This window comes from Cetorhinus maximus, chromosome 9 (genome assembly GCF_964194155.1).
Source record: "Cetorhinus maximus chromosome 9, sCetMax3.hap1.1, whole genome shotgun sequence".
Lineage (NCBI taxonomy): Eukaryota > Metazoa > Chordata > Chondrichthyes > Lamniformes > Cetorhinidae > Cetorhinus > Cetorhinus maximus.
The window spans coordinates 14,793,376-14,815,950 of NC_135887.1; the positions used below are offsets into that span (position 1 = coordinate 14,793,376).

The 22,575-nt window shown below is 40.0% G+C and overlaps 1 protein-coding gene across 5 annotated transcripts in view; it reads right to left on the reverse strand.

Annotated features, from left to right (window-relative positions):
* The window catches only part of nlk2 (nemo-like kinase, type 2), a 211,650-nt gene that overhangs the window by 48,507 nt on the left and 140,568 nt on the right, over positions 1-22,575 (reverse strand). For 2 of the 5 annotated variants that reach the window (XM_078548110.1, XM_078548112.1), the window contains exons 5-8: positions 15,870-15,955; positions 13,716-13,820; positions 9,314-9,523; positions 5,192-5,314 (exon numbers count right to left, since the gene is read on the reverse strand). In XM_078548110.1, coding sequence (XP_078404236.1) covers positions 5,192-5,314; positions 9,314-9,523; positions 13,716-13,820; positions 15,870-15,955 — 524 coding nt within the window. The remainder of the gene's footprint in view (positions 1-5,191; positions 5,315-9,313; positions 9,524-13,715; positions 13,821-15,869; positions 15,956-22,575) is intronic. The other 3 variants (XM_078548111.1, XM_078548113.1, XM_078548114.1) reach the window with 3 other exon arrangements.

A 22,575-nucleotide genomic window follows, 5' to 3' on the forward strand; every position in this document is an offset into this window, starting at 1 on the left:
CAGGCAAGAGGGGACAGAAAGTTGTGAATTTCTATCCTGGAATGACAGTGATGGATTTTGGAAACTCTTTTTACAGAGAGTTAGAAGAGGAGGATTTGCAGACTGGAAACTATAATCTTTTCCATTCTAGTAATGTAAATGGATTGGAGGTTGCAGCAAATGTTACAATATATTGCCCTGTCTAACACTCAGCAACCTATTTACATTACTGGAATAGTGAGACAGAGTTTAGAAACACTCACCAACATGACTGCAGTAAAATATCTCAAAAGATGTTAGTTTCCAGTCTGCAAATCCTTTCTGCCCCTTCTGTTACTTTGAGTTACAGGCTGCAGGTTCTGACAGTGATGTCACTGGATTTCAGTGCATGCGCAGATCAGTACCCATGCGCAGATGGGTATCGGCAGCCATCTTGCATTGGCAGGAGCCAGTGATACAAAAAATTGGATACATAAACAGATATTATACGCAACCAGCCCCCATCTCCAACCTCTCTTTCCCCTCAAGGCCTTGAACATGTTGCAGCCTCCCAAATTCATACCCTTCATTCCCAGAAGTCCTTATTTGAATCACTCCAATCAGATTTTTGCCCCTTCCACAGTACTGAAATAGCTCTCATCAAAATCACAAAGGACACCCTATGTGACCACACCAACAATAAATATCCTTCTCAGCTTTCTCAAGTTGCCAGCAGCCTTTGACCACAATATCCTCTTCTGTTGCCTGTCCACCATCATCCAGCTGGATAGGACTGTGTGCACCTGTTTCCATTCTTAACCCATCTAGTCGTAGCCTCAAAATCTCCTGCAATGGCTTCTCTCCCACACCAGCATTGTTACCTCTGGTATCCCCCATGAAACTATTCTAGGCCTTGCCCCATTTCACAGATGCTGCCTCTGGCAACATTACCCAAAATCACAACGTCAGTTTCCACATTTACGCTGATAACATCCAGCACCACCTCATTACTACCTCTATCCACTCCTTCACTATCTCTAATTTATAATATTGCTTGCCCGACATTCAGCACTGGATGAGTAGCAATTTTTTCTAAATTCATGTTGGAAAAATCGAAACCATTGACTTTGGTCCCTGCCACAAACCTCATTCTCTAGCCACTGAATCCATCCCTCTTTATGGCAACTGCCCAAGGCTGAACCAGACTGTTCTCAACCTTGGTGTGTCACACAAGTCCGAGATGAACTTCCAACCACATATACATGCAACACAAAAACCGCCCATCACTCTTGCTCTAATATCGCCCAACTCCACCTTTGCCTCAGCACATCTGCTGCTGAACCTGTTGTCCATGTCTGTTACCTTTTGACTTGACTTTTTCAATGCTCCTGGCCAGCATCCCATGTTCTACCCTCTAAACTTGAGGCCATCCAAAACTGCTATTTGTGACTGAACTCACACCAAGTCCCATTCACCCAATGCCCAATTCTTTGAATTTAAAATTCTCAACTTGACTTACAAATCCTTCCATGGCCTTGCCTCTCCCTATCTCTAATCTCCTGCAGCCCTACAACCCTCAGATAGCTACACTTTCAACCATGGCTTTTCTACACATTCCCAATTGTTCTGTAGAAGAGTCATATGGACTTGAAACGTTAACTGTCTTTCTCTCCACAGATGCCATCAGACCTGAGTTTTTCCAGCAATTTTTGTTTTTGTCCCCACTTTTAATCCCTCTGCCATTGGCGGCTGTGCCTTCAGCTGCCAAGGCCCTAGCTTCTAGAATGCCCTCCCTAAACCTCTCTTCCTTTAAGATGCTCTTTACAATCTACTTCTTTGACCAAGCTTTTGGTCGTCTGCCCTAATAGCTCCTTATGTGTTTGTGTCAAAAATTTGGTTTAATGATGCTCTTGCAAAGTGCCTTGGGAATTTTTATTACTTTAACAGAGCTATACATCATTAAATACCAGTTTCCCAAACAATGAAGAATCATTGTGAAATTACAGTGGATATTTTACTATTTAAAATACTTATTTTCATTTGGCCACTTTGATTTTAAAGTAGCAAACCTTCTGTCATGAAATTGGAAACTGAATTCAGATTAGATGAATTTTCAAATCAATAATTTATGTCACCTTCTTATACTACTGGTTGCACACAAGGCCAGCTGAATGTCAGAATAAATAAGCAAGTCAATTTAAGTCGAAGGGCTGAGAAATTCACTGGCAGAATTAATCTGCTAAGTAGCTGACTGAAGGTCTGTCTCCAGTAACCTTCAAGTTACTATGGTTCTTGAAGACACAGAACAAAGATGCCAGAATCAATGACATTCTGCATCTCTCCAGCCACAACGTTTAACCAAGCACAAAAGTACATAAAGCAAATGCAGAAAGAGAACAATGTTAGAGTCAGGATATCAGCTTTTTCTTCATGAGATTAAAATTAAGTTACCTTTAAAGGCACAGTAAACAGTATTTGGAGGGAGTGGCGTCTACAGCACTCCAATATAAATGATCCAATCTCTTGAGCTCCATCAGTGCTGCTGATGTCATTGGCTTAGATGTCTATTGTTTTGTCACACTTGCAAAACAAATGCATGAATTGTTTTTCATCATGAACACAGGAGCATGAAGGAGTATGCTCCTGTTTGTTCATGATGCAATCAAACCCAAAAGCTGCTGTCAGTGATTCTACGTTTCTCCAGAATCACACTGAGATTCCCCCCCTGACCCATTTCCCAAAAGTCCAATCTCTAATCAGGGAAATGACAAAAACTTGCAATTTTGTACCATTAGTCCCATTCTAGGAACCTTTGAAAAAAATTGTACCATGTTGAATAGGATGTAGCCAATGTCCTATCTTCCATCACCATCCTTGGACATGCCCAGTCCCAGTGGCAGGACAGATAGAAGTGGCAGCACAGTGGTATACAGTCAGGAGTCCTCAACATTTGACTCCAGACCCAAAGAAATCTCAAGGCATCAGGTCAAACATGGGCAAAGGAACCTCCTAATGATTACCAGCTACCACCCTCCATCAGCTGAAGAATCAGTACTCCTCCATATTGAACAGCACTTGAAGAAGCACTTAGGATAGCAGGGGCACAGAATGTGCGTGGTAACAACATTACTGACCAGGCAGTGTGGATATAGCTGCCAGACGCAGCCTGCGCCCCAGATAGTGAGAAGACCAAGAGGAAAAACCTTGACCTCACCAATCTACCTAACACAGATGCAACTGTCCATGGCAGTATTGGCAGGAGTGACTACCACACATTCCTTGTGGAGACAAAACCCCATCTTCACCTTCAGGATATCCTCCACAGTCCTGTATGGCATTACCACTATGCCAAATGGGAGATTCAGAACAAATGTAGGAGCTCAAAACTGGGCATTAAGAAGCACTGTGGGCCATCAACTGCAGATTTGTACTCAACCACAATCTGCAACCTCATGGCCCAACATATCCCTCAGTTTACCATTGCTAACAAGCCAGGGGAACCAATCCTGATTCAATGAGGAGTGTAGCAGAGCATGCCAGGAGCAGCAGCAAGGAAGCTCCTCAAATGTCCCCAGCTTCAATGGTGGCAGAGCCCAACATGTTAATGCAAAAGACAAGGCTGAAGCACTTGCAATCATCTTCAGCCAGAAGTGACGACAGATGATGCCCTCTTCGCCGCCTCCTGTGGTTCCCAGAATCCCAGATATCAGTCATCAGCCAATTAGATTCACACCACATGTCAAGAGATGGCTGAAAGTACTACATTCGGCAAAGGCTACGGGCCCTGACAACATCCTGGCTGTAGAACTGAAGACTCGAACTCCAGAACAAGCCGTATCTCTAGGTGAGCATGGAAACTAATTCTCAGATTTTGAGTGTTGAATATTAAAAAAAAATTAAACGTTTTAACTTTGTCTCTCAGCTCTCTTCACACTTTTTTTGTTTGCGTTCTGTACATGATTTTGACATTAACTACTCTAACATAAATCTCCTGCTTCAGACTTTGGGACTCAGGGAGGTTCTCTCAATTTGATTGGCTGAGGAGATACACAATTGCTCGTCACATTGCAGGTCCTCAATGGCCTAGAGAGCATCACACTGTTTTAGCTTTCTAATTACAAGTTATAGTGCAAAAGCAAAAGTGTGAGCAAGTGTAAAGCTAGTGCCGTTCATTTTCCACTGAACACAAAATCCAGACCATTGTCTTCATTGTTGAATGACTTACTGACACACAGGGCAAGGTTTCCCCTGCAGGTTCCTGAGCCCTGCTGTCAGGCTCAAAATTGGGGGTAACAAGCCCACACTATGTGGGAAACGCTCAAAATGATTTTCTACAGGGCAGCCAATTAATGGCTTGCTGTTCAATTAACGGCAGGCTCTCAAAGCTAGAGGGCCAGAGGTCTTTTAGCTCGAAAGCAGCAGGGATACTGCAATGGAAGGAAATGAGTAAGTGGGCACTTTAAAACAGAGACACTCTTTCTCCAACTAAAAAATAACTTTTCCAGTCAGGCTGGAATGTCTGGCAAGGGTTGGGGTCTGTAAGGCAAAACCCCTCTGCAGGGCAGCCTCTGGCTGTTGCGGCATGCAAGTCAGCAAGGAGGGTTCTGGGCCTGCCTGGGGCACTGCCCACACCCTGGTCTGCCAACTGTGGGAACCTGGAGGTTGACTGGAAAATCCCAGTTGGTCTCTGATAACAGGCTCAATGGATTGGTTACCCACTGCATAAGGGCGGATAGCTCTGCTGCTCTCTCCCCCATCCCACCTCTGATAAAAGGGCCCCAGAATGGGATGCAGCCGGGAACTGGCACACAAGCTAATAGTGTTACGCTTTTTAGCATCTGTCAGCCTCAGATTCCCATCCCAGTGGCACCAAAAAATCAAGTCCACCATCTGGGCTATCAGATAAATATGAAATGTATGAAATTCTGAAGGGACTGCCAAAGTCAAAGGAATCATATCCCAAGTATAAGTGAATGCAGAGGAAATTGACAAAGTATTGTTACTGGGATAAACAGCTATTTCAATCATTTTTAAACTTTTAATGAAATTGTTGTATAATAAAGGCGATATATAAACAGCAAGAACTGTAGCTTACAATTATTTTTTACCAAGTATATAAACAACAATCCATAAACTTAAGATCTTCTTGATGACTTCCTTTTACTAAGCAGTGCTGCTTATAGACAAACCAAGAGCTTAATGTTTACAAAATCTGATGCATGAAAAGCCTTACCTGTTTATGAGGACCCCTGAGTATGTGAGCCTTGGCACCTTCACATGCTGTCCGCATGGCTTCTAGTGATGGAGTTCCCAATAGGTCTGTGATCAAGTCCAACTGCCAGAGGCAAATAATTAACTGCTTAGGATAGTCAAAGTTGTGCTTTTTAAATTTGCTAGTTTCTATTGAAAAATTATGATTACAAAACAATGTGCATAAACCATTGCAAGGACAGTTACGAACAGATGTAACAATTGACCTTTTATTTTGAGTGAGAGAAACTTGAATCATCACTTGTACATAGGGCCAGTTAGAATTGAGGTTTCTGATTTGTAAAACAAAAATTAAATTACACCATCGAACTCCAGCATTTTAAAACTATGTATTGATTTTTAATAATAAACTTCATTTTTCTGATTTAATTAAAATCAAAAATGCCTTTTCTTGTATATCAGTGACAATCATAAATATTTCTATTATAAAACAGGTATTAAAAAATTTATCCACATCATTCATATTGTAGATAACGCATAAACTGGAATGTTTTTGACAAAATTTAATTGTGCTAGGTTCCATGCTAGGGTTTCTAGAAACAGCCACAGGAATTGACTCCAATTTATTTGTTGCTGAGAAACTATATCATATCTTTATGTATATTTAAATTTGATTACAAAATAACTTGTATTTATATAGACTTTAATGTAGCAAACGAGCCCAAGGCACTTACAAAACAAATATGCTGATTATCCACAACAGCTGCATAAATAAATATGTTCGTTACCCCTGCCAGCCACATACATAAATCAATTGTTCACTTGAGTGTTAGAATATATATTAATTGAATACACAAGTTACTGAAACTGTATTAAATATACCTATAAGAAAAATGACTTTCTACATTAAGGCATCATTGTACATGAGTGCAAGTTTTATATCTGCAATGGCTAGAAAGTTATACAATTGTAATATCAACATTTAATTTTGTATAATTTAGACTAAGTTAGGTACACAACTTTCCTTGTCCAAGATCTATCACAATTGCACTTTACTAAATGTACTCCCAATTTACATTAGTCTATATTGCTTGCTATCATTGCACCTTTAGTTTGTATTCTTTGATGTTGCTAATTATTGTACATATCTAAAATGTGACCTTCCCATCTTCCAGTAAAAAGCCATGACCCACTGATAAGAAAGGCACCATTCCAGACATCCCTGATATTTACTCAGCTACCTGTGTCATGCTGGTAATTTCTTTTTTTCAAAAAAAAACTTCTGATTCTACACCCAATTCAGACCTCAAAACTAAGGGACACCTGGCAAAATCAGTTGACACAGGAACAGCTGATCTAGCAGCATTCTTGGCACACAGCAATTGGTTTCTTCCCGTGAAATCGGTTCTGCCATCGACAGGTTATCCTTTCTGGCTAACAGTTGAGTTCAGAGGCAGAGGGGGCAGATCAAACAGAGGTAGTGTAGGTTAGGACATCAGCATTGGACATGTTTGGAGGAGAGCTGGGGGGGGGTGTGGAGAGAGGGGAAAGCAGATGAGCTGGGAAACAATGGCTGAGCTGTATAAAGATTTCTTTAAAATAGGAAAAAGAGACTTTTGGGGATTAGCTATATATTTACATTCCACTATGCACCTTAGAACACTGCAGTAAGGTCACTATGACATGAGCCATAGTATGATCTCTACTTCAGAAAGTGGAAACACAAATACTAGCAACTGTTCTATAACTCATGAATGCCCATGTTTGTGCTCCTCTCGCTCCAGGAGAACACCTCCATTTGAGATGTGGTACAATGCTATAGAAATAGCAAACTGGGAGTACACTGCCAGCTACAATATCAAAACCAAGATTGTGCTGCTCAACAATTTACTCTTGCTAGCTGAAGTCAGCACAAAACTCATGGATCTACAGTTTTGTTTAATAACTGTTTCATAAATTCGAATACAAAATTGCATGGATGGAGCAGGAAGTTGCGAAGGGTCACGTACAGACTGAGTGGGAAAAACTATGGCAGGATACAGTTCAATGTATAGATGAGCGGAGTCATCCACTTTGGATTAGAGGAAGCTAAATCAGAATATTTTCATAGTTGTGAGAGACTAGGAGCTGTGGAGGAGCAAAGCAATTTACATATTCATGGCCACAAACCACAAAGCTAGTACAGGGTACAAAAATGCAATTGCATTCCCTTGGGTTTAGAAGGTTTAGGGAGAATCCAATCTACATCTTTTGAAATGATAAAGGAAGTCAATGGGGTAGCTACAGAAAAACTTTTTACTTTGGTAGGAGGATCCAGAACAAGGGGACATAATCTTAAAATTAGAGCAGGCCATTTAGGAGTAAAGCCAGACAACACTTTTTGACACAATAGGTAATGAAAATCTAGATCATCCCATAGAACGATGCTCGTGATAAGCTGAAATTCCACACTGGTAACTCCGGATTAGCCAAACTTGTCCAAGCTTGGAATATGAGTGCAGTGACCAAATCAGAGCGCAGTTACACATGAGCCAAAATCATGGAGTGCTGGGCACGTCATCATTTGACGTCAAAATCTCCTTGTGAAAGGATGTATATAGTCTAAACCTGTGAGAAAGTGTTACTGGTTGGAGAGAAGGTAAAGTCGATACAGCAAGTGGAGAATGGACATTGTTAAAGGGTGGGAGAGCCTACCATTGAGTTTGCCCACCATTATGAAACACAGGATGAATATCTTGGAACAGTCAACAAGCAGGCATTCTAAAGGTGAAACACGTAATGGTGGAAAGTAGAGCAAGGAATGTGTCACTGCTATGGTCTGCGTCAACATGGATGGCACTGAAAAACTGCCATTTTTGATAGTAAAGCCTAAGAAGCCACGTTGTGAAGAGACTACCCACACAGTGCAAGGCTAACAAAACCGCCTGGATGACCTCCAGCATTTTTGAAGTGTGGGTTAGCAAAGAGGACAAAACATATTAGTAAAAGAAGATTGCCATCATTACAGGCAACTGTCCCACGCACCCAGACATCACAGGCCTCAAGAGCGTCAAGCTGATGATGTTCCTGCCTCCTAATGCCACGGCCAAGTTCCAGCCAGTGGATCAGGGGTGATTTGGAACCTGAAAATCCACTACTGGAGGCAGCTGATCTCTCAGGTTATTGAGGTCATCAATAAGGAGTAGAATCCAATTGTTCTAGAGGCCACGTTCATGATGAAGGCAGCAAAGATGGTGCCGGAAGCCACAATAGCCAACTGCTTCCACCACGCCTGGTTCAAACAGGTTACACCTACACGAGTGTCAAGAATGAGGAGCAGGGTGAGACCAAGCCACCCGATGACGATGCACTTTTCACTCGCCTGGCATGGAAATTCCAGTAGAGACTACCATGGAAACTTACAGGGAGGTGGACGATGCCATACGCTGATTGATGGAACTGACAGATGATGCAATCTTAGATGCAGTACGTTCTTCAACTGAGGAGCCAGATGGCCCTGAAGAATCTGACGAATAACTGCCCCGTGTCCCTAGCTGATGCCGCAGAAGTCAGAGATGCTCTGGGATTCCGCACTGCAGCACGAAAACCCTGCACTGACAACATGGTGGACTGTACCGCATATGTCCGAAGATAGCACGCTAAGCGGAGAAAGATTATAGAGCTTGTCAGGAGCTATCTCCCGACATTTTGCGATGCAAAGCTCTGGCCTTTTATAAGGCCAGGGCATCATAAAGTGTTAACAAATTGAATAAAGACTTCTGCACATATTTACTGCTTTACTGTTTTTTCATTTGGCATTTGAATCTGTTGTTATTGACATAGACCGTGTTGCAGGCATATCGGGTTACATAGAGATGATTTCATTTGGGTTTGGTGGCTCCTCGGCTTTCATGAAGCTCTGTTTAATTTTAATTTGTGGGCTGATCCCCTGGGATTCAACTCCGGGATTTTACTGTACTGTGTCTTATACATAAAACTTATAAAACCTGCTAACATTTAGGGTTTACATGAAGATTTGGTAGATTAAGGTTTTGCAATGCATCTAAAAGTGGGGGCTTTCAAAACAGTACATAGGAATTTCATGTTCTTAAAACATAAGGCTCCTTATCTTCCGACAAAAATACCCTTCAGTCAGTTGGATTACCTGTTGAATGGGACTTTGAGCCTGGAATAAGATTCTACGGCCTAAAAGCTCTGCAAAGATGCACCCTACGGACCAGATATCAATGGCATTAGTGTAATGGCGACTACCCATCAGGATCTCTGGTGCTCGGTAATACTGAGTGACAACTTCCTGGGTCATGTGACGGGATTCATCAAGTTCTTCTACTCTGGCAAGACCAAAGTCACAAATCTGCAAGAAAACAAAATGGTTTGAAATATCAGCAACAAATTTCTTAAATCTACAATTTCAAAGCAAGAATGGTTAAAATACTTACTTCCTATATAAGGTAATGCTCACCAAACTTAAGGGGATTAAAAAAATAGCAACTGACCTCACCATGCAATGAGTTTTGCATTTTTAGGTCAAAGATACTATAAAAAACAAAATTACTCTGGATTTTAAGGAACTTGCTGATCAGCAACAAAGGTGACCTAAATAATACTTAATAGATTACAAAGTAATGACACATCCAGCCAAACAATCTACAGCTTAAAAGAAAATGGTTAAGAGTTACTGAAATATGAATCAACACTTATGCAGAATATATTGCAAACATTACATTAATATGAACTTCAAGTGAACAAAAATGAAATATACATTCAGGAGACTTCTTTATTCATTCATGGGATGTCAGTATTGCTGGCAAGGCCAGCATTTATTGCTCATCCCTCATAGCCCTCAAGGTGGTGACATTTTGTTTCACTGACTCAGATGGTGAACAACTACACAGACCCAAAAGATGCCAAGTTCAATGTCTAGTCTGTACTTATTGGCTGATCTTAAGGAAGTAGCATTATAATTAATTTTTTCACCCTTTGGGCAGAGAGGAAATTGTAAGCCAAGCTTCCCATTGTTGAATGCTATACAATAATCCCTTAAAGGTGTGCATGTAGTGTTGGGTAAAAACAGGATCAGGATCAGGCTCAGTTAGGTTGAGATGTTTTCTCTAGATGAGCAGCCTGCCAAGACTCACTGCCTAGGTGCACCCATAAGGAATGTTCATATGGACAAGGTAGGAGGGAATGCTTATGCAACAATGTTGCCTGGTCAACTGCACCATATTTGGTTTTCCATCCTTAGACTATTTAAGGGCTTTACTATGTATACTTAAATGCAAATTTCGATTTTCAAATTTGCAACTTTGAAGTTGCTATGGTAGCTGAATCTGACTTAGTTGCACTATAACTGTAATCTAAATTAATCATGCGCCACCCACAAGAGTGTGCTAAATTCATGGTACTTGAGCTTTTCCTATCAAATAGTGTGTACTAGAGTGACAGACTGCAGGAGCATAAAGTGGCATCACTTCAAGATAGGAAGTGCAAGATTCCTTCTCAGGAGGAAGAAAAAACAGTGTTTGCTATTCTAGGACAAGACGATGTTTCCTTTATGCCAGACTATGCACCATGAGAGAATCATTGGGAGTGGGGGTAGGGAAAAAGCAAAAAACTACTTGGCCCGAAGTCCAACGTGGTGAATGTAATGAGCAGCCGAAAGGTAGAACTACTAACAGATGTCACTTATCACTGACTAGAAGCATTATCACTAATTCACTACTTAAATTTTAAGAACATAAAAAAAACTTTCAGAACAAGGGAAGAACACTAAACCAAAATGAGGACATTTTTATTTTTAAAAATGATCAACTTCATCTACATATTATACTCCTCAATCTATTGTCTTTCCTGAATTGCATCCAATTATCTCATTATAGTCTGCTTTATGGGCTGCCACGATCGTTTCTTCTACCAAACTCTTTAAACTTGTGATACTTAGCATTTGAGCCCCTCACAAAATGCTTGTCTGGAAAATTGTTAATTTCTTTTATATTGTTGAAAAGGATATTGAAGTCTGAAACAAGTCAAAAGAAATACCTCCATCTAAATTCCAAATACCCAGAATTGGCTTTGTTGCTCATCGGGATACCCTCTTCATAAATTAGACAGCTAGAACTGTACACAATACATCAAGGCAAGGTTTGACCAATGCTTTATATAGCAACAATATAATTTTTACTTCATCCCTCTGCTGATGAAATTTAATAACTTGTTTGCCATTTACTGCAGGTCATGCTGTGCTGATAGTTTGTATTTATCCACTATAACCTCAAAGTCTTTCTTACATTTAGCTGCTGCACTAGGGTTCCATTTACGTTACTCATTCATTTTGTTTCTACACTAAATATTTTCTGCATTGAATTACATTGGTCATTATTTCAATCAATGGCCTAAAAATGTCATTTCTCCCAAATCTGGTTACACTGTTGCTCATTATTTCCTATAATATTCAATACTCTTAACATCTCCTATGGCATTGCTTAGAACATAACGTCCTGCAAATAGCTTTCTCAAGACAGTTCATTTATACTTAGAGAAGTTCCATCAAAATGTAAAGACTCCATTTGTATTATGCAGTACTTTGTGCATTATACCATACAATGTATTACTAGTTGCTTTCCTGTGGCATTTCACTAGTCAAGGCCAAGCATAATCTTTGAGTCAAGCAGGGTTAGAGCAGAATTGAACCCAAACATGCAGACATATTCAGTCCTTTTTAAAGTCATACACTCCCTCATTACTGTACTTTGATTTTGTATTATAGGGAAATTACAAGCGTTAGCACATGTTTCGTAGCAGTACAAGCTAAGGATCTGGAAGATGTAAAACAAAGATTAGGGTGGTGAAGAGTAGTAATTACAGTGTGACCATTTTACATTGGCAGTTCTATTGTAAGTGTGGCAACAGGAATTTATAGTGGAGAAATTGAGAGGGATGACCAAAATATGACAGCGCAAGGAAGGTTTCATATAGATAGGAAGTGGACACAGATGGAAGATATTTTTTATACATTAAATATAAATGGAAATCTTTTAGTAGGTTTACAAGAATGTCCTTAAGAAAAAGTCCATTGTTACAGTAGAGTTGATTTTTATTTGGTTTGTTCTAAGGCCATAAAGTAAAGGCTCTGCGATCAAGTGCTTTAAATATGTACATCCTGAAGTTGTTTTCTTTTTTTGAGGAAACGTGTTGAGATTGGCAGCTAGTTATAAATCTGAAACACATCAAGATCAAGATTTCTAGCCAAGAGATGTTACGACATTGTTATGATTTGTTTATATTTTGTTAATACATTGAACCATCATGTGTAGTTGAGAATTATATTTCTTTTAGGAAACTGGATATTCTGTGGCACTGCTCATTGTGATCAGTATGATATGCTCTTTTATCCCATATAACACAATATATTGGGCTACTCAGCAGGGTGGGGCTGGGGAAATTGGCAAAGGAGGGAGCGGGGGAGGGGGTGGGGATATATATATATGTCCTCAGAGCAGCTTAATGAAGTAGAGTGAAACTAAGGGGTGGGGGTGAGGTTGGTGAGTAATCCATTTTCATCGCTTCTCAGGAGGGTACAAGTGGCTCCAGTATTCTTTAAGCAGTGACCTGGGATATCAAAACTGCAAGTGGCAGAAGTTTCCTAGTATTACGTCAATTTTGTATCAAACAGCATACTTCAGCGTGTAAACAGGACGACAGATTAGAAAGACTTGCAGCATGAGCTTCACAGTAGATCAGTGTCCATTTTAATATCTTGTTATAAAAGCATTTTATCAAACCCTGCAAATATTCAGCAGGTCAGGCAGCATCTGTAGAGAGTAAAGACAGATAACATTTCAGGTCTGTGACTTTTCATCAGAATCAAGGAAGGCTAGAAATGTAATATGCTCTGAGCAAGAGAAAGGATGTTTTGGGCGATGGGGGGAGTTGGCAGGGAAAGGAAGAACAAAAAAGGTCTGTGATAAGTGCATGAAAGAGGAGATTAAATGACGAGGTTTTGCAGTACAAAAGCCAAAGAGTGTTTTTTAAAATTAATTTACGAAATGTGACTTCACTGGCTAGGCCAACATTTATTGCCCATCCCTAATTGCCTGTGAGAAGGTGAAGGTAAGCTGCTTTTTTGAACCGCTGCAGTCCCTGTACACCGACAGTGCTGTCAGGGAGGGAGTTCCTGGATTTTGACCCAGTGACAGTGAAGCAACAGCGATATATTTCCAAGTCAGGATGGTGAGTGGCTTGGAGGAGGAGTGAAGAAACAAAGGATGTGTCCAGATGAGGTGTGGTCAAAACCTATTCTGATGAAAGGTCACCCACCTGAAACATTAACTCTGCATCTCTTTCCAAAGATGCTGCCTGGTCTGCCGAGTATTTGCAGCATTTTCGATTTCAGATTTCCAGCATTCACAATATTTTGCTTTTGTTTTAATCAAACCCTAAGTGAATCGCCATTAAAGATGAAAGCAAAGGTCAAACCTAAGTTTAAAAGAAATGTACACAATTCGAAAAAAAACTAGCTTGTGTAGATATGATGCAAAGCTGCATACCCTCAAAGCAGAAAAGAATAGCCAATAGCCACATCTATGACTGCTTACGTCCATTATAACAATTCCACCAAATCCCAACTCACGTAAATGAACTGGAAGAAATTGCTGTGAATATATAAAAAATGCAATCTGAGATCTATTTTGCATTAAACATATGTTTAATTTCCAGTAACAGCTGTACAGATGTTTAGTTTACGTAAAGCAGGTATTTTTGTTAAATTAAAACTCATTTCATTGGACACGTGATTAATGTAATTTGGTGATTTCAAACACCAAAATCTACTAATTACAAAAGGATTATTTTTTATAGGGTTAAAAGAAACAATTACCTTTCAATTGGATTTCATTTAATCTGTGAGGGTAGGTGACTTTCAAAGAGTAATTGATGTTGACCATTATCTCACTTAAAACAAAGATTTGGTAGTCACTTTAAGTTAAATTAATTCGAGTTACAAAAAAGTTTCTTATATATAATTTTGTTGTACATTTGACCAGGAAGCTATAGTCAAGTTTTTAAATAAATAATTTCTTGCTTTCTTTTAGGTTCCCCACTGCTGCTTCTTTCTGCCACCCTACCTATGCTGTTGAATGTGACTTGGAAATATATATATATTTAATGTATAACAGAGAAAATGAAACTCACCTAAGTAGGTCAGAGTTGAAATTGAAGCATACCCTGCACTAGCTGCGTTTCACATTCCATTACCAGTATCAATCCAAACCTTACTAACGAAAAAGTGTGCTTTCTCATCAACATTTTTCTAAAACTTACAGTAGCTCAACTGGGTGACAATTGAGTTTTGCAAAACACTGACTGAACTGAGACCTAGATCAATGTTGTAGGTGGCGCAGACTCCTCATTCATTTGGAATCTAATTGCCTTCTATACTGCCCTATGTAAACATTCTGCCTGGATGTCAAAGATCAATTCCTGTTTATACAGATGTAATTTATAGTAGAAGAGCCTATAAAAATGTTTGGTGAACAGATTGTTGCCCAATTTGGAAATAATGATGGGAGGTGATAGCGTAGCGGTATTGTCACTGGACTAGTAATCCAGAAATCCAGGGTAATGCTCTGGGGACCTGGGTTCGAATCCCGCCACGGCAGACGGTGGAATTTGAATTCAATAAAAATCTGGAAATAAAAGTCTAATGATGAACTTGAGACCATTGTCGATTGTTGTAAAAACCCATCTGGTTCACTAATGTCCACAGCAATGTGCTTGACTCTTAAATGCCCTCTGAACAAGGGCAATTAGGGATGGGCAATAAATGCTGGCTTAGCAGTGACGCCCACATCCAATGAATAAAAAAATGAACTTAAACAGCATACATTTTAATTTTTGTTTTCCTTTGGCAAATGGTACCCCTCCCAACTTCTCTCCTCTGATAACAGGCACCCCCCAGAATCTTGAAACAATATCTGGTGTGCACATGTGGGATATGGCATAGTCAGATATCTGCATACATTGATTACGGTCGGTTGAGAAGTAGCAGTAAAAGGCAAGCCCAATTTTGGCCTTCCCAAATGAACATCACCAAAATTAACTGAGATGGGTTCTCCCTGGGCAAGATCGGCTAACTCAAGTTTGAGGACCAAGGTGAGGATCTTCCTAATTGAATGGTTTAGCTAAATCCATGGGACCATCAGGGAGGTTGCGCCAAGAGATATTAAAACCAAGCCAACAATTGTTTTGGGAATTTGCTTCAAGTTGTGTAAAATAAATGCCTGAGAGGATAACTTCTTGATTTGTGCATGCAGAGCGTCTTGCTACCAAAAGAGCAAAGTTGCAAAGTTTGCAAATTTTGAATGCTACTGTTCCATAAAATCTAGGATAGCTAAAAGAGCATTATTTCTTTATAAAATAAAAATATAGCATTAAGTAGTATTAAAAATGATTTTCTTCAGTAAACTTATTGTTCATAATGTGCATAAATCATGCTGTAACATAATGTAATGTTTTCCAGTAAGTTGCGCCTTGCTTGATTTCACTGAAAGCTTCATTCAGTAATCCTACACGAAGTAGCCATTTTGGGATGCATAGAAAGAAGCATACACTTTGCCATATAAACCAGAAACAATACTTATTTTCATTAGCTCTTACTGGTACACAAATTCAATTAATATTGCAGAAAAATAGACCAAACTAACCTTAAGGACACAGTTGCTGTTCACAAGAAGGTTCCCTGGTTTAATGTCTCTGTGTAATATGCCAGCTGAATGCAGATACTTCAGTCCTAAGATTAAAAGTAATTAAATATTTAAAACTGCATAAGTACTTAACATTGCAGATTTGTCTAATGGTATCCACCTAAAAGCATCTCTAGTGGTGTTTTACCACATTCTTGGGAGTCTTTATCCCAATTTATTAGATTTTGCTGCATTGGGTTAAAATTTTTAAAAATCTATACCATTCTACCCTTTTTTTAAAAAAAACTAGCCATTTTCTAGAAGCTGTCAACATAAACACTGCAACTTAAACATATGCAAAGTCAACTCCTATCTTATCAGATTCTTCTGAAAGTTGCAGGTAAATGTGGCAAGTTGGCTTTACTCAATTTCTGCCCTTTATATGCATAATAAACAGAATTTTATATACCCCTAAAAGATCAACTTATTCATGCTACATACTAAAATATATCCCCATTTCTCTTTCTTTACACTGACTAAAATGTGCAAATACATCATGTGCTGATCCCCTCCTTCCTTGTGAAGTTCTACCTGGTATCTACACATCCTTTAACAAGATGGCGGAGGCCAAAAATGAAATTTCACTATAGAGCATATTTTCATTCCCTTAGAACACTGCAAAGCACTTCCCAGCCAATTGAACATTTCTGTAGTCACAATTGCAAAGAAATTCAGCCACCAATTTGTGCACAGCAAGGTCCCACACACAGCAGTAAGATTAACTAAATAATCTCTTTTTTTAAGTGCTACGATAAGGGATTAATGTTGGTCAGAATCCCTTACTAAGTTTTGAATAGTGCCATAAGATCTTTAACATCCACCTGAGCGCACAGCTGGAGCCTCTGCTTAACATCTCTTTAAGGCAGCGTCTCTGATAGTGGGACACTCCTTCATAACTGAATTGTGCTCCAAGCCTCTAAAATGGGTTTTAAACTCATTATCTTTTAACTCAAGACAAGAGCACTGCCACTAAGCCTAATAATTTATGGGTCGATACAAACTCACTAATGCAATCTAAGGCATTGTCTTATCTTGTTTAAATTAGATAAGAGTGACAATTATGAACCAGGCTTCACTGCATAAAAAAAACTCTCTCTGGGAAGGTGCATGGGTGGGAGAAAGAGGAGGACAGGGAAGAAAAGGACAGAGCAGAATTAGTCTGAGACAATAACAATATTTGCAGAAGGATCATGGTGAAATTATTAGCACTTAGTCTTGAATGTTAACTTGAAGGAACTTTTTAAACAAAAAAAAAGTACATCTGCAATCATTGTATAAAAATTTGAATGAATTTCCAAACAAGCAGTACCACTAAAAAAAAATATTTGTAAATCAAAATGTATATAATTTGAATACAAGTATGATTGACAATTAGGGGGCAGAGGTGTCAATCTGAATTGTAAAATTTGTTATACAATATTTCTATTCCAAATAATCATTCAAAGCTGCCAGTCTTATGACAGTTGGAAACTTAGCCAAAGGAAATGTGAACATTTGAACTTTTTCTCTTCACACAAAGCAACAAAGTTTGATATGCTTAATGTGTTCATTGGTTTGCCAAATCTGGATAAACCATTGCACTTTGGTTGGTTGGTGGCACATTGTTATAAAACCACAATATACCTTGTTTGTGGTTTCTTCCTGGCAAAATTAATTTTGAATGCCAAATTAAAGGTTTAAACTATTCATTGTTTCAATATCAAGTATAAATGTATTACTTCAAACATTTCTTTTGTGCCTTAAAGTGTAATTTAGGTATGTAAAATATTCAGTTTCAATTAAGCCACCGATTACAATCCAAGCAATTCTGCCAAAGGTGATTCACATTCAGGATGGGAATAGAGTACAATAAAACAAAAGCCCAAATAGGTCTTGCCTCCAGTAACCAAGCTAGGAGCCAGGTGCCTGTACTCAGCATGCTTATAGGAAAGGGACTGGTTGGTCTCGTTATTCTCTGCTAATCCTGCTACTTCTTGATTGTCTGAAAGTTGCATCCCTACTGGCCTAAACTGTTGAACCTAACTTCCAGTAAGAAACTGGTTTTATCTTTGGCACAATAAAATCAAACCAAAAATGGCTTAGTAATAAATATACCAACACGGTCTAGGCAGTGGCAAATCCATCTCTGGAATTTCATTATGTCAAACAGAAGTAACCCTGGTCTGTTCTTGCATACTTTCTGGTGGCTGTTTACAGAGCAGCAGAAAGCAAGATAATAAAAGATACAGCTAAAATTAAAAAAAAAGGACATAATAGCGCACAAATTGGTTAGAGGTATAAATTTTTCCAATATTTTTTCTGCTACTAAATGTTGGATGTAACAAATAAAACTAAGCTGTAGGCTGAAAAGGAGATATCTGGACTTGTGGCAGAAGATTGAGAATGCCAAAGTTAAATTCAGCCTTTATTTATGAAGATAGCCATACTGTAAATTTTAGATAAAAAATTAAAATTATCAGGGCACCATTTAAACAAAGTCTAATTATTTGCATTTTTTGAATGCTATGAGGGTGTGTGTTTTTAAAGAAAAAGATATAATTTCTAATGCCTTCTCTTTCTGGCTGTATTTTTAATAAACTGTAATCCCATTAAGACAATTGAAAGACTGCCAGCCAGCTGAATATACAACTTGCATTCCACCCCAAGTGGGGTGAAAAGGAACAGATTCTCAACAACCCCCACCCAGTGAGCATGAAAGACCCATCTCCTGTTGACTGTTACACTATTGTTCTTCAGAAATTTGAGATGAGACATCAAAAAATGAAATGACCTGATCTACAATACAATGACTACAGCAAACATGGTAATTGAATTCCTCTGGAATATACAGCCAGAAAGGCTTTTTAAGAGCTATTTTTATCCAAGTCAGAGCAGAGATCTGAAGGATATACTGAAGAGAGCCAGGTCTCTCTTGCTCTCGGATATATTGTGCATGGATATTGCAGAGTAATCATCTTAAGAGGAGGAATCTACTGCAAACGTGGAAATCTGCTCCATACAGTTACACCCAGGAAGACAACTGGACAAAACAGCCGCAACGTGAAATCACTGCATCAAGACCAGCCAAAGGGTTATTAACCATATATTTCTTTGACTGTTTATTTTTTTCACAAATTGTAGAATATCTTTAAGGCTATCCTCATATTCTACCATTTGTACTAGTGTGTGCGTGCGTGCGGAGCTCAGGGAGTATGTGCGACGTATGGATGAGGGTTGCGATTTACCTAGTTCTTCTCATTTGTTGATTTTAAACTCAGAAAACATGTCTGATTAGTTCTTCATAATCTGAAAGCATACATAGTGGCTCTCCTGCAGCATTGACAAAGCATATCCTCACTAAATTCACAAATAAACCCTGTTACAGCCAGACCTGGAGTGGTAAATTAGCAGAGTCAATTTTTACCCCGCCTTATGTGGTCATACCAGAAATTTGGGGGCTAACATCCAGGATTACACCCAAAGATAACAAGGAGATTGGAGTTGGGGAAGTAAATTGTTCACTAGAAGCAAATTTTCTTTCAAAAACAAATTACCACAGATTTTCTTGGGTTTACAACTCTAAAGTGCAAAAATGTCTACATTTGAAGCCAGTACCTTTCTAGAACAGATGAAAATTACTTTTGATAAAGTAATTTAAAGTTCTGTCCCTCGAAGAGCTGAAAAGTGTAGCAAAGGAGTTGGCGTTAGAATTTTGCCCGATAGCCAGGAAACCTGAAAATTTAAAACTAGCGGCTAGAGAATTAGATTGCAAACCTGGAGAGGTTGCAACAGAAAGTCTAACTTTAGCAAAATTACAGATAGAACAGAGATGTCTAGAGCTAGAATTCCAAGCTAGGGGAAGAGAGAAGAAATAAAAGAGAACAATGATAAGAGGGGAAAGCAAAAAAGGAATAGAGAAAAATTGAGAGGAAAGGGAGAGAACAAGCTTTACAATGAGAATAGCAAGAAAGGGAGATAAGAATATGTAAACTACATAGGGATAGATCCTGTAGCCACTGAAGGCACCCCTAGCTCAGGTTGGAGTTCAAATTATTCAGATTTGCCCATTTAATCCCCAAGTTTGATGAGGAAGACGTGAAAGCCTTCATCTCTTTTGAGAGAGTAGCTCAGCCAGGAGAAAGCTGGGCCCTGCTCCTCAAAACAAGCTATCAGGCAAGGCTCACAAAGTTTACTCCCTGTTGCCTGATGAGAGTTCGGCCAACTATGGAGGTGGCAAAGGTGGCAATTTTAAGCACATACAAACTGTTATCAGAGGTGTAGTGTCAGAAATTCTGTACCCTCAGAAAATGATAGGACCAAAGCGTACATCAAATTTGAATGGCTTAAGCAGCCCGTGTTTGATTAGTGGATACGAGCACTTAAGGTTGAGGCCATGTTATGAAAACCTTAAAAAAAATGCCTCTTAGCGTTCAAAAATTCACTCCTCTCTCTATAAAAATGCACATAGAGGAATAGAAAGTGACAGGGGTCAGGCAAGTTGCAACTCTGGCTGATGACTATGAGCTTGACCACAAGCCCTCATCCCAAAGGAAACCCTTCCCTAATCTCCCCCAGCAACCTAGAAAGGATAGGAGGTGGGAGTGGTAGGAAGCAGAGCACCCACGAGAGAAAAGGGGTGCCTGAAAACACAGGGGCCTCTCCAAAGACCAGAAAGCACAGCGTTGAGAAAAGGAAAGAGGTTCAGAAGCCTGCGTGTTTGAATTGCCTAAGGCCGGACATCTTCCTGCTGATTGTTGGAAGTTATGGGAAAAGCTCGTAAGATTTATTGGGGTACGTAGGCTCTGTGCAGAAAGGGAGAGAGTTAGGCAGAGAGCATAGCAGGCCAGGCTGTGGCTCTGACCGCAGCATCAAGTCCCTGTAGGCGCACCCTGTGGGTGCAGGTGAGTTTAGCAAAGCCCGAGAGTTACAAGAATTTGTCAAAAAGAAAAGTGCCCCCATTACCCCAGGGCAAGGCAAGTAAATCTGTAGTCACACTGAGGGATACTGAGGCCAGCCAATCTATACTCTACCCATAGAGTGCAGTGCAGGCTAAAATGCTGGTAAAGGGTATCAAGGGAGAATACATGCCCATACCTTTATACAGGGTGCACCTGGAGTGCGACCTTATTTCAGGCCTGGTGACCATGGGAGTCATCTCCAGTTTACCTGTGGACGGGGTCGACCTGCTCCTCGGAAATGACCTCGCTGGATCAAAGATGGTAGCATCCCCAGTGGTTTTTGAGAAACCGAGCAAGATCGGGGGAGAGAGCAGCAGCAGCTGCTGGAGAAAGTCCCTGGCATTTTTAGTGACTGCATAATAACCCATTTTATGGCCAAACTAGCACTGCAGATGGATGACCCTACCTGTCTGGTTATCTGAAACCATATTCATGAGTTTAGAAGACCCTAAGGGTATAATTAGTAGGTCTTCCTTGGTTGCGGCTCAACAAGCCAACCCGGTGCTAAAGAAGTTAGCACAGACTGCCCAAACAGAAACTGAAGCGGAGGAAGTCACAGAGTGCTATTATTTTTAAAATGAGGTACTGATGAGAAAGTGGAGGCTCTCTCATAGACATGCAGATGAGGATAGACATTGATCCATCAGGTACTGGTGCCGTTGAGATAGAGAGGGGAAATACTGAGGCTCGCCCATCAAACCCTGTTGGCTGGGCACATTGGTATACAAAAACAAAAGCAAATCCGCATGGGAACGACAACTTGAACCTCAACCAAACAGACCCAACAGGGTAAAAAGGAAGCTGTGAGGATGCAGATGATGTATGTATGTTTTGTTTGTTTACTTTTATTATTATTTGTGCTTTTCCCAGGCCTGTAATGAAATGAGTGTGAATCTCATAACATTCTGCGCGGAAGTGTTATGAGGATGTGTTTTTTTTTTGAAAGAGAAAAAGATACAATTTCTAGTGCCTTTTTTCTCTGGCTGGATTTTTAATGAACTGTAATCCCATTAAGACAGTGGAAAGCCTGTCAGCCAGCTGAATACACAACTTGCATTCCACCCCCAAGTGGGATGAAAAGGCCCATTTCCTGTTGACTCTTACACTATTACTCTTCAGAAGTTTGAGATGAGTCAAAAGAATATAACTACACGTTATACAACACAATGACTACAGCAGACATGGTAATTGAATTCCTCTCAAATATACAGCCACCAAGGCTTTTTAAGAACTGTTTTTATCAAGTCAGAGCAGAGATTGGGGGATATATTGAAAGGCTGCAAGAGTCAGGTTACTCTGTCACTTGGAAATATCGTGCAGAGCTATTTCAGAGTAGCCATCCTTAGAAGGGGAATCTACTGCAAACTAAGATCTTTTGGGGATAAAACATGGAAATCTGCTCCATACAGCTACACACCCAGGAAGAAAGCTGAACAGTATATTTCCTTGTTTATTTCATTCATGAACTATAAAATATCTTTAAGTCTATCCTCATATTGTACCATCTGCATTTGAATGTGCAGGGGCGCGCGCGCGAGAGGGGGGGAATTGAGGCGCACGCGCGCGCGGGAGAGGGGGGAGGGAGGGAGGGGCGCGCGCGCGCGAGAGAGGGGAGGGAGGGAGGGGGGCGCGCGGGAGAGAGGGAGGGGAGAGGGAGGGAGGGGGGGGCCGCCGCGGGGGAGAGAGGGAGGGGAGAAGGGAGGGAGGGGGGGCGCGCGGGGAGAGGAGGG